Here is a 12,250-nt window from a genome sequence, read left to right on the forward strand (position 1 = left end):
GAAGGAAGGAAGGAAGGAAGGAAGGAAGGAAGGAAGGAGGGAGGGAGGGAGGGAGGAAAGAAGGAAAGAAGGAAAGAAGGAAAGGAAAAAAGGAAGAAAAGAAGAAAAGAAGGAAACGAGAAGTAGACTTAAATTGCATCTCCCCCATGCCACCATAGTCATAAAGCCATGGCTACCCTAGAGGGCACTCAGGCTCCTGACCTGTGTTTCTCTCTGTTGTATTAGTCTTGGGCTGCCAACCTGTTGATTTGACATGAACCAAATACAACCAAACTTCTTACCACAAGTTCTTAGTTGGGTCTGCCCAGGTCCCATCCAAACCCTATGTCAGTAAAATTATAGGAGAAAGAACAACTAGCTGGTCTATAGTGTGTATAAAAGAGGTATCCCCAGTATAGTAGCAACTTCAAGTTCACATATTTCAAATTGATATGTTGTCTGTGAAATATGCTTTTTCTAAATAATTGACCTCTACTACTTTAATCCAGATTATAACTTAGAAGCAGTGACTGCTCACATTTTTTCTGAATGGCACAGCTGCTAGTAAATTACAGGTTACAAGCTAAAATATTTTCTTACACTAGTATTGACTAGTTAAGAAAATAAATGAGCCAGGCCCAGGTGGTTCACACCTGCAATCCTAGTTATTCAGGAGGCTGAGATCCGAGGATCGAGGTTCAAAGCCAGCCTGGGCAGGAAAGAAAAAGTGAGTAAGACTCTTATCTCCAATTAACTACCTAAAACCTGGAAATGGAGGTGATAATAGAAGTGGCAGACCACTATGTGGACAGCACCCAGGCACTGAATTCAAACCCCATGGCCAACAACAACAAACACAAGAAGAAATTAAAAATAAGTTAGTTTAGAAAAAATGGTATTTGAAGGTTTCCAATACAAAGAGTAGTAACTATCTGACATAATATGCTAATTACCTGCCTCTAATTACTTATACATGTACTGAAACATACCACACTGTTCCACACAAAATGTACAATTACTATGTATTTCATTAAAAAGATAACATTTTAAAATAACATGTGGCTTAGGGGCTGGGAATATGGCTTAGTGGTTGAGTGCTTACCTAGCATGCATGAAGCCCTGGGTTCGATTCCTTAGTACCACATAAACAGAAAAGGCTAGAAGTGGTATTGTGGCTCAAGTGGTAGAGTGCTAGCCTTGAGCAAGATGCTCAGGGACAGTGCCCAGGCCCTAAGTTCAAGCCACAGGACTGGTAAAAACAAGACAAAACAAAATATGCAGCTTAAAAACAACCATTTAAATAGGCACCACTGGCTCAGGCCTATAATCTTAGATACTCAAGAAGGTCAGTCCAGAAGAACTGAAGTTTGAAACAAGGCTGAGAAAAAAAGTCTTATGACAGGTATCTCCAATTAACCAGCAAAATCTAGATTGGAGGCATGGTTCACTTGATAAGAGTTGCCAAAAACAGGAAGAAAACTGAACAAGAATTTGAGGTCAAGTTTCAGGCTTGGGACTGGCACAGAAAACCAAGCAAACACCTATTTTAATGGAAGAGATAGAAAGGCAAGTGGGGGTGGGAAGGTGGCCCAGAATTCAGGCCACACAACCACCACCACCAACAACAACAAAAAGACAAAGGGGGCTGGGAAGGTGGCTCAGTGGTACAGTGCTTGCCTTGCATGCATGAGGCCCTGGGTTCGATTCCTCAGCATCATAAAAGCAGGAAAAAAAAAGCCGGAAGTGTGCTATGGCTCAAGTGGTAGCGCGCTAGCCTTGAGCTAAAGAGCTGAGGGACAGCGCCCAGTCCCAGAGTTCAGGCCCCATGACCGGACCAAAAAAAAAAAAAAAAGCACGTTCTTTGTAGTTGTATCTGACCTTTTTCTCTAAGACCAGAATTCTGGATAGACAATTTAGATATTACCTGGTACTAATCAGGAAATACATGGTATTTATATTTAAAATGAACTTAGTTGTATTTAATGACCTCATTTCTGAGTTCCTTTTCCATTAAAATAGTTCTCATTCCCTTATTACTGTTTTAATAATATGAATAAGTAGGAGATTTGTACCTGTAGACCCTCTACTTAAAATCCTTGGTCCTTTAGCACTTGTTCAAAAGAATTTGCCATTTGCTGTAACTTAAAGGGTTCTAATTTCAAAAATTTTACTGTGAAATAGTACAATGATAATGATGTGAAAAGATGCAATGTAAAGTTCATAGGAGTAGTACCTACTGTTTATGGCTCTGATGAAAATGAAAAATGTGGAAATAGGAAAAATTCCTTGATAAATGAAACATCTTTTACATATACATCTAATATATAAACTATAATCCTGTTGCATTCCTTCTGTTCCTACAAATGCATTAAACACTCAGTTTAAAAAGGGGGGGGGATTGGGAGGGGCAGCGTAGAGATGGTACTGTGGTTTGAAATCTGAGCTCATAAACTTTCCTTCTTGGGATGGCTTCCATCACAAATACTCAGATCTCAGCCTACTGAGTAGCTAGGATTACAAACATGAGCCACCAGCAACCAGCTAAGTACTATTTCGTCTACAAACAAAATGATCTCAATGAAAATCTTGGTAACTATTAGCATATAAAAAAAGAAGAGGGACTGGGAAGGTGGCTCAGTGGTAGAGTGCTTGCCTTGCATGCATGAGGCCCTAGGTTCAATTCCTCAGCACCACATAAGCAGAAAAGGCCCGAAGTGGTGCTGTGGCTCAAGTGGTAAAGCGCTAGCCTTGAGCTGAAGAGCTGAGGGACAGTGCCAAGGCCCAGAGTTCAGGCCCCATGACCAGGGGGCAGGGGCAGAATACTGTTAAACATTCCTTTTTTCTTGTTTGTTGTTTTTTGCCAGTCCTGGGGCTTGAATTCAGGGCCTGCCATTGTCCCTGAGCCTCTCTGTGCTCAAGGCTACACTCTACCACTGAGCCACATTCCTAGTCCTAAACATTCCTTTTTTGAACATAAATTTAAGACTTTTACGAACTTACCTTTGCCAGTACTTCAGGGGAAACTTCCTCATCTGGAGACCATAATTTTCCATTCTTTTCACCTGTTGACTATAGACACCAGAAGAAATTAGCTTGTATTAAAGAACATTTTTAAAGTTGAGAAATGTTTTCAGAAAACCTATAGCAAAAGCTATAGGTCTAAAAATGTTATATAAAATAGTATGGTCCATACTGCAACAAGATTAAGATAGTGAGCGATGGGAATAAAAAAGAACATCCAAACAACTGTTACTGCATTTATATGGTCAATTCATTTCTAACTGGGCTCGCTTGAAACTTCAATCTTGAGGTCTCAGCTTCCTGAGCAGCTAAGATTATAGTGGTAAGCTACTGGAGCCAGTTTGACAAGGCTTTTATAAGGAAGTCTCAACTCAACTACAAGTGGTTATAGAATTGAGTAAATAGCTCTCCAAAGATACACAGATGGCAATCAACCAAGTAGATGAAAGCGGTCTTCAACATCATTTATATAGGTAATACAAATAAAAACAATAATGAGATTAGACACATGTATCTCATGGAATGCTACTCAGTAGGTTGAGATCTGATGAAAATAGTTTGAAGAAAGCCCAGGCAAGAAAGTCCAATTATCAGTTAAAAAAGCCAGAAGTAGAGTGGGGCTCAAGTAGTAGAAGAGTATCCTTGAGTTCAACACCCAGGCCTGGAGTTCAAGCCCCAGTACCAGCACAAAACAAACAAAAAAAACAAAGCAAACCTATAATGAATTACTACTTCATACCCAATAGCACAAATATTACTCTGTTAAGAAATACCAAGTATGAAGACAACTTGAACCTTCAAGTATTGTTGGTGAGAATGTAAAATGGTACAGACAGTGTGGAAAACGGTCCAGTGGAGGCTCAAAAAGTTAAACATTCAAACTGGATGCTGGTGGTTCACACAGATAATCCCAGCTACTCAGGAGGCTAAAATCTGAGCATTACTATTCAAACCCAAAGCCCTCCTGGGAAAGGAAATTCTATGAGACTCTTATCTCCAATTAACCACCAAAAAGCTAGAAGAAGGGCTGTGGATCAAGTGGTAGAATATGAGCCTTAAGCACAAAAGTTAAGAGATAGTATCCAGGCCTTGAGTTGAAGCCCTAGTACCAGAACAACAACAACAAGTTCAACACAAAATGAGCATGTGATCTACCCATTTTGCTATCAGGCACATACTCCAAATATCAGAAAACAAGTAATGAAATGTACCTATCAGCTTTGCAAGCATTATAACATTGGAAACAAGTGTCTATCAATAAATGAATACACAAAATATGAGCTATAAACAGAAAGGAGTATGTTTCAGCCATAAAAGTAACATGGTTAACTTGCTTAGTGAAATAAATGAAATACCAAACAAGCATTACTTTATGAGATATCTAGAATCAGTCAATTCATAAAGCCAAAAAAAACCCAGCTGTAATGATGGGCTATGGCAAAGAGCAATGAGGATGTTAATGAGTACAGAATCATCTATTTGAGATGATAAATGAGATCTGCAGATAGATGGATGGTGGTGGTGATTAGTGACTGCATACCTAAAATGGCAAAATCTGTATTATACAATTTGAGCATAATTACAAAACATTTGGTTAATGGGTATAAAGAAGCATGTGGACAGAACTACTAATATCCTATAACACAGTAAAGGATAACTAGAATAAACAATAATGGAATTATTTCAAAATTGTTTTTAAACAGGATTTAGAATGTTTACAAGAGTAATATAAGCCTAAGATGAAAAACTTACCAATTACCCTGATCTGACCATTACATATTGTGTACATATATTAAAATATCATACTACATGTTATTTTATCTATCACTATGTGTAAGTATTTGTCTATCAAAAATAAAATGCAGGGGCTGGGAAGGTGGCTCAGTAGTATAGCGCTTGCCTTGCATGCATGAGGCTCTGGGTTCGATTCCTCAGCACCATATAAGCAAAAAAGAAAAAAGCTGGAAGTGGCGCTGTGGCTCAAGTGACAGAGCGCTAGCCTTGAGCTGAAGAGCTGAGGGACAGCACCCAGGTCCAGAGTTCAGGCCACACGACAGGACCAAAAAAAAAAAAAAAAAGCATAAAAGGAATTAGGAATTAGCAGAAGTACTCTAAATACAAAAGACACACTGGTTAAGTATCCAAGATAACTAAATATATGGTTAGGAAAGATTTGGATAGTTTGCATTTGTGATAAATTAAAACAAAGTCATCCACACTGAAAAATTTTAAGAATAGTTTGTGTCCTTTTCAATAACTCTTCAATTTATATCCATTTGGTAAAGTAGAAATCCTTCCTTTGCTTTCTTTCACTTTTGAAACAGGGTCTTACTATGTGGTTCTGAGCTTGTGATCACCTGACTCCCAAGCAGTCTTTGTTTTGTTTTTCTTTACATGCTAGTACTGGAGCTTGAACTCAGAGCCTGCGTGCTACCCCTGAACTTACTTTCTTTTCATTTTTTTGTCAGTCATGGAGCCTGAACTCAGTCTGGGTGCTGTCCCTCAGTTCTTCAACTAGCTCTCTATCACTTGAGCCACAGCACCACTTCCAGCTTTTTCTGCTTATGTGGTGTTGAGGAATCAAACACAGGGCCTCATGCATGCAAGGTGAGCACTCTACCACTTCCCAGCCCTGCCCCTGAACTTTCATGCTCAAGGCTAATGCTCTACCACTTAAAGCACAGCTCAACTTATGATTTTTTTGGTGGTTAATTGGAGGTAAGTTTTATACTTTCTTGCCAGGACTGGCTTCGAACAGTGTTCCTCAGAGCTAAACGTTCTGAGTAGTTAGGATTATAGGAGTGAGCAATCAGCAACCAGCCCAAGTAGTGATTCTTAATCAGATTATATTTCTGAAATGACATGGTGAAGCTTCCCTATTTATACATTCTTGGGTTCCAATCTAAAAGTAAAAACACATCCATACATAGTTCAATATCTGAAAACAATATGTAAGTCTAATGCCAAATGTGTAATAAAATTAGTAAAATTCAAATCCATTAATATTTTTAGTAATGATAGAAACAAGAGCGGTAGAAAAGGCAACAATAGAACTCTAGAAAACTGTTAATGTACAGTAATAGTATCTCAATTTTATCATTCATCTCTCATTTCCTTCCTTCCTCCATTGAAACAAGACTTTACAGCCTGGGTACTACTGACTCAAGTGGTAGCCTTGAGCAAAAAAGCTCAGGTATATATGCAAGCCCTGAGTTCAAGCCCCAGGACCAGAACATACATAAAACCCTCCCAAAACAAGGCTTCCCTATGTAGTCTGGCTGGATCCAAACTCTACATATTTCTGCCTCAGTCTTCTGAGAACTATAATTACAAGTGCTCCAAACCACAATAGTCTTCTTAAATTTCTATTTTTGGGGGGTCAGTTGTGATGCTTGAACTCAGGGCCTGGGTACTATCTATGAGCTCTTTCCCTCCTAGTACCCTACCACTTTCAGCCACAGTGCCATTCTGGTTTTCTAGTGGTTAACTGGAGATAAGAATCTCACAGGGACTTTCAGTCTGGGCTAGCTCTGAATCATGATCCTTAAATCTGAGCCTCCTAAGTATCGAGGATTACAGTCATAAGTCACTGGTGCCCAGCTTTAAAATCTTTCTTAAAAGGTTACCTCTGGCAATAGGTATCTCAAACACAGAAAGTGTTTGGGATAATTTAAATGGAAAAGTGTGGAGGTGAAAGTACAACTAAGTGGAAAAGATATGGTTAGTAAGATCAGTTCTTAAAATACATCACAACACACAAAAAGACTGAGAGGAAGAGAAGGAGATGAAGAAGTGAAGAGATTTCAGAAAAATAAAATGCTTCTGTGAAAAGGTGTAGTCAATTCATTTAATTAAATGAGAAACTTACCCTGTCATTCATTAGTAGATCTTTCACAATAAAATTTGCTACTACAGATTTCATTGGGGAAGCAAACTGATCAGGTGCCAACATAGAAATGTGACCTAGTGAAACTAATGGAGTAATAAGTTGTTCTGGTACATCAGCATTCAAACTCCTACTGAGTGGCTAAAAAAGTAAAAGAAACAATTACCAGTCTGTTTTATAAACATTTACATATTCTATAATAAAAATTTCCTTAGGCCCCCAAAGTTTTCCTTATCAATTTATTTTAATGATCTGACAATAACTGACTTAAGCCATATTAGGTATTTGGTTTTTAACTTACCTACTTAAATTTAACAAAATTGAAAGAGTGTACAGTAAAATAAATAAGGCTGTGGCTCAAGAGGTAGAGGCCTAGTCTTGAACTGAAGAGCTGAGGGACTGCACTTAGGCCCAGAGTTCAGGCCCCACGACCGACTAAATAATTAAATAAATAGATAGATAGTGAAATAAGAACAGTCATATCAAATGTGCATTAGTTTCTGCCACTCTACATTATGTCTGCTAAATTGATGGATTTATTATTCTGTGAGGACATTTTATATAATCATCAATCATAAAAAGTAAGTTTTATGTTTATTATCCTCAATGTATTAAAAAGAAAGAAATCAAACCAGCGTTGGTGGCTCAGGAAGCTGAGATCTGAGGATCACAATTCAAATCCAGGCTGGGAAGGTGGCTCAGTGGTAGAGCGCTTGCCTTGCATGCCTGAGGCCCTGGGTTTGATTCCTCAGCACCACATAAGCAAAATGAAAAAAGCCAGAAGTGGTGCTGCGGCTCAAGTGGTAGAGCACTAGCCTTGAGCTGAAGAGCTGAGGGACAGTGCCCAGGCCCAGAGTTCAGACCCCATGACTGGACAAAAAAAAAAAATTAGAAAAGATGTATTTTTAGAAAAGTTTGGTGATGTCAAATGAAATGATGCCTTGACAAGGTTATCTTATAATGAAGGACTAGACTTCAATAGCAACATACAAGGCCCAAGTTGTACACCCTCAATCAAAAAAGCTGAGACATATGTTGCTAAGGATAAGTTTGATTTTATATTTAGGAAATGCTTCAAGATGTTTTCCATGGATATTTGATTATGAATATATATTGTCATGTTCAAATATCCACCCTTGACTCAGCATAATTTAGTCTCTCTTTGTTAACTCAGGAGAGTAACATTTTTTACTAGCACCAGTGAATAACTAAAGACACAGTTTTGATTAAACTCTTCATTAAACATAGTATTAATTCATCCTGGAAAACCTGTAATGTTAATAAGTGAGCAAACTCTATGCTTTATTTATGGAGTGCTAAAATCAAATGGTGTCATCAGGGCTAGTATTGAAGCCTTTGGTGGTGTGTTTCTGTTTTCCATTAATTTCTTCTTGCCCCAACCATTCTTTCTTCTCTCCCCATTTTTTTCTTCCTTCTGTGTGTGTGTGTGTGTGTGTCTGTCTGTCTGTGTGCACGCACACACACTAGACCTGGGGCTTGAACTCTGGTCCTGGGCACTATCCCTGAGTTTTTTACTCAAAGCTAGTGGTCTACCACTTGATCCACAGCTTCAATACCAAACTTCTGGTGGCTAACTGGAGATACAAGTCTAATGGATTTTCCTGCCTAGACAGCTTTGAACTGTCAACCTCATGCATAGTTAAGATTAGAGGTGTGAACTACCGGGACCCACGCTTGACTATATATATTTATCTACTTCTTCTCTTGGGATACAATTCTTTTAGGGATAGATACTGTGATTAGGAACTAATGGCTCACACGTATAATTCTACTCAGGAAGCTGAGATGTGAGGATCAAGGTTTATAGTCAACTAGGCAGGTAAATCCAAGAGACTCACTGCCAATTAACCAGCAAAAAGTCAGAACTAGAGGTGTTGCTCAAGTGGCAGAGCACCAATCTTGAGAGAAAGAGTCAAGAGGGAGTAGAAAGTCCTGAATACTTTGATTTTAACAAATAAACAGGAAAAACAGCAGGGTGGGAATGTGGCTTAGTGGTAGAGTGCTTGCCTAGCATGCATGAAGCCAGAAGTGGGACTGTGGCTCACTCAAGTGGTAGAGCGCTAGCCTGTAGCAAAAGAAGCTCAGGGATAGTACTCAGGCCCCAAGTCCAAGCCACAGACAGGACTAGCACAAAAAAAAAAAAAAAAAGGGAAAGGAAAACAGGTTATTTTTTCTTTGTTGCTGCTTCTGTTTTCTTTTCCTTCTTTTTTGCTTATTGTTCTGTCTTTGGGAGCTTAAGGGAAGAACCACAGAAATAGAGGGATAAAAGGTGAACAAATACAGCAGTGGTACTCAACAGACACTATTCTAGCTTGTGGGTCGGGACAGGAGACAAACAGATTGAAAGAAGGGGTGACACTGTCCAAAAAGAAATGTACTCTCTCCTGACTTAATGAGACTATAATCCCTCTGCATATCACCTTTATAAAATTTTATTTAAAAATAACATGTAAGATAAAAAAAGGGACAGCTTTTTCTCTTTAAAGAAGTCAACAGTTAGCCAGGCACCAGTGATTCACGCCAGGAGTCTGCGATCTGAAACCAGCCTGGGCAAGAAAGTCCCTGAGACTCTTATCTCCACCAAACTACTCAGAAAAAGCCAGAAGTGGTGTTGCTCAACTGGTAAAGCACTAGCCTTGAGCACAAAGAAGCTCAGGGACATGGCCCAGGTTGAGTTCAAACCCCAGGACCCATTAAAAAAAAAAAGTCAACAGAAACTCTTTCCTAGAGTGTTATATTTTCAGATAATGTATACATAAAAATTATCACGAAACTATCAACTCCTGGAAAGCATTGATTGATAGGTAAAGAGACTGTACAGTAAATATTGAATTACTTTACATATTAGCTCACAAGTTTAAAACTTCAGGAGTCTGCTTGTATTATCCTATGAGAAAAAACTTGTTTTTTATAATTTACATTTTTCTTGAGCATGAAAATATGATTCAACAGAAATTAGCACTGTTTTTCCTTTAAAAAATGTATTTTAAATCTAAATAGAAACACTCAGGAAAAGTTGGACCGTAAGATACCAAGTGGTAGAGTGCTTCTCTTGCATGCATGAGACCCTGGGTTTGATTCCTCAGCACCACATAAGCAGAAAAGGGCAGAAGTGGCACTGTGGCTCAAGTGGTAGAGGTAGAGCACTAGCCTTGAGCTGAAGAGCTGAGGAACAGAGCCCAGGCCCAGAGTTCAGACCCCATGACCGGCCGCCAAAAAAAAAAAGATACCAAATGAAAATATACCAAACTACTGAACTGAACTCATCTTCTCTTTTTTTTCCCAGTACTGCATTTTTTTCAGGGTTTTGTACTCGCTAGGCAGATACCTTACCACTCACTTGAGCCCATCATTTGTCCTCTTCAGTGTTTCTGCCTAGAACAGCCTACACAAAACCAAATGTTTTTTAAAAATAGTTTTTGTAACTCATCTCCCAACTAGTTATACTATAATGCTCATCCAACAATGTTCTTCATTTTTGTGAGTAATGTTACTTCAAAATAAGTAGCTAATAAATACCTATAAAGCATCAGTTGAATGCTTGCTCTTTTAACCTGATAGTACAGGAAGGTAGCAGCTATTAAGTTTATAACCAAGTTATTAAGAAAAAGGTACTGCAATCTAATGGTAATGGAGTAAGGCAGGGGACAAATAAAACACCTCAACTGAGGTGTATACTCACGATCGGATCTGGGGAAGGTCTGTTTCTATTTTGTGGCCTGTATTTCTAAAGATTTGTATTGCAGCTTCTGCTACCTTGTCATCCTCCATTCTTAGGCACTGTAACAAGGACTCATATGTCTCTGCAGAGTGGAACGAGGTAGGATGTGTGAAAGACAGAACCTGGAGGAATAGATGTAGCTTTAGGAGTATAGACAACTGTTCTAATCCATTATAAAAGAATTAGGTATATTTCAGTATGGGAATATTTATTTAAAGTAAAAGCTTCACATTTAATGACTCAATCTTTGTGTGATATAAATAAAGCTTCCATTTATTTTAGTGTCAAAAAGATAATCTAAATAGAAATTAGTTAAGCAAAATCTACCACCTAAAGTTCACTCATAGTTAACTATCAACAAAGAAGTCATCATTGTAAAGTTTTTTTTTTTTTTTTTTACCTGTTCTGGAGCTGGAACTCAGGGCCTGGGTGCTGTCCCTGAGCCTCTTTGTGCTCAAGGCTAGCACTCTTATCACTAGAGCTACAATGCCACTTCTGGCTTTCTCTGAGTAATTTATTGGAGATAAGAGTCTCACAGACTTCTCTGCCCAGGCTGGCTTCAAACCCATTATAAAGTTTTAATTACAAGTATAAAAATATATCCTAGCTGGGTGCCGGTGGCTCACACCTATAATCCTAGCTACTTAAGAGTTTAAGATCTGAGGATTGCAGTTCAAAGCCAGCCCTAGTAGGAAACTCCGTGAGACTCTTATTTCCAATAAACCACTCAGAAAACCGAAGTGGTGCTGTGGCTCAAGTGATAGAGCGCTCACCTTGAGCTGAAGGGCTGAGGAACAGTGCCCAGGCCCAGAGTTCAAGCCCCACGACTGACAAAAATAAATAAATAAGTTCCAAGCTACCCTTGGTCATGCGGCGAGAACTTGTCTAAACAAAAAAACAAAAAACAGACACACACACACACACACACACACACACACACACACACACACACACAAAAGGAAAAAAGAAAAAGGAAAAGAAATAAATAAAGCAACCAAAGAGAGAAAAGTTCACAAAACACAACCCCAAAACAACATAAAAAGGATGTATGTGGGCTGGGAAAGTGGCTTAGTGGTAAGAATGCTTGCCTACAATTCCTCAGTACCACATACTCACAAAAAGCCAGAAGTGGTGCTGTGGCTCAAGTGGTAGAGCTCTAGCCTTGAGCAAAAGCAGATCTGGGACAGCACACAGGCCCTGAGATCAAGCTCCAGGACTGACAAAAAACTTGAAAGAAATAATTAAGATCATCTCAGTATAATCAGGTCACTTTCTTTTCTACCGAACATTGCCCTGGTTTCTCTTCAACTTTTGTTACCACTACTTCAATAACTTATTGCTCAATTAAATGGAAGAACTATTACATTTAGCATCTGGTAAAAAAGACACCTTCCTGCTCCTCTGACAACCCATGTTTTCTCCCACTATGTCCCAAAGTAGCACTTTTCTCAAATTAAACCATGAAACTGAATCATCTGAATATTCCTAATTCTTTTGAATTCTTTTCCATGTATTATGATTATGAATTGTTTTAAAACTCCTAACCAATTAGGTGTTGTCATATAACCATTCTAATGGGCGTCAATTTCTGGTTCTTTGGAAAGAGATTAGTTAGCATAAAC

At 38.7% G+C, this 12,250-nt stretch overlaps 1 protein-coding gene across 1 annotated transcript in view; it reads right to left on the bottom strand.

Annotated features, from left to right (window-relative positions):
- Window positions 1-7,029, bottom strand: part of LOC105980170 (sister chromatid cohesion protein PDS5 homolog A-like) — a 9,791-nt gene extending 2,762 nt beyond the window's left edge. The window contains exons 1-2 of the mRNA XM_013008908.1: window positions 6,869-7,029; window positions 2,980-3,048 (exon numbers count right to left, since the gene is read on the bottom strand). Of these exons, the coding sequence (XP_012864362.1) occupies window positions 2,980-3,048; window positions 6,869-6,952 (153 nt within the window). The 5' untranslated portion in view covers window positions 6,953-7,029. The remainder of the gene's footprint in view (window positions 1-2,979; window positions 3,049-6,868) is intronic.
- Window positions 7,030-12,250: the final 5,221 nt, after the last annotated feature.

This window comes from Dipodomys ordii, unplaced genomic scaffold, assembly GCF_000151885.1.
Source record: "Dipodomys ordii isolate 6190 unplaced genomic scaffold, Dord_2.0 Scaffold8, whole genome shotgun sequence".
NCBI lineage: Eukaryota > Metazoa > Chordata > Mammalia > Rodentia > Heteromyidae > Dipodomys > Dipodomys ordii.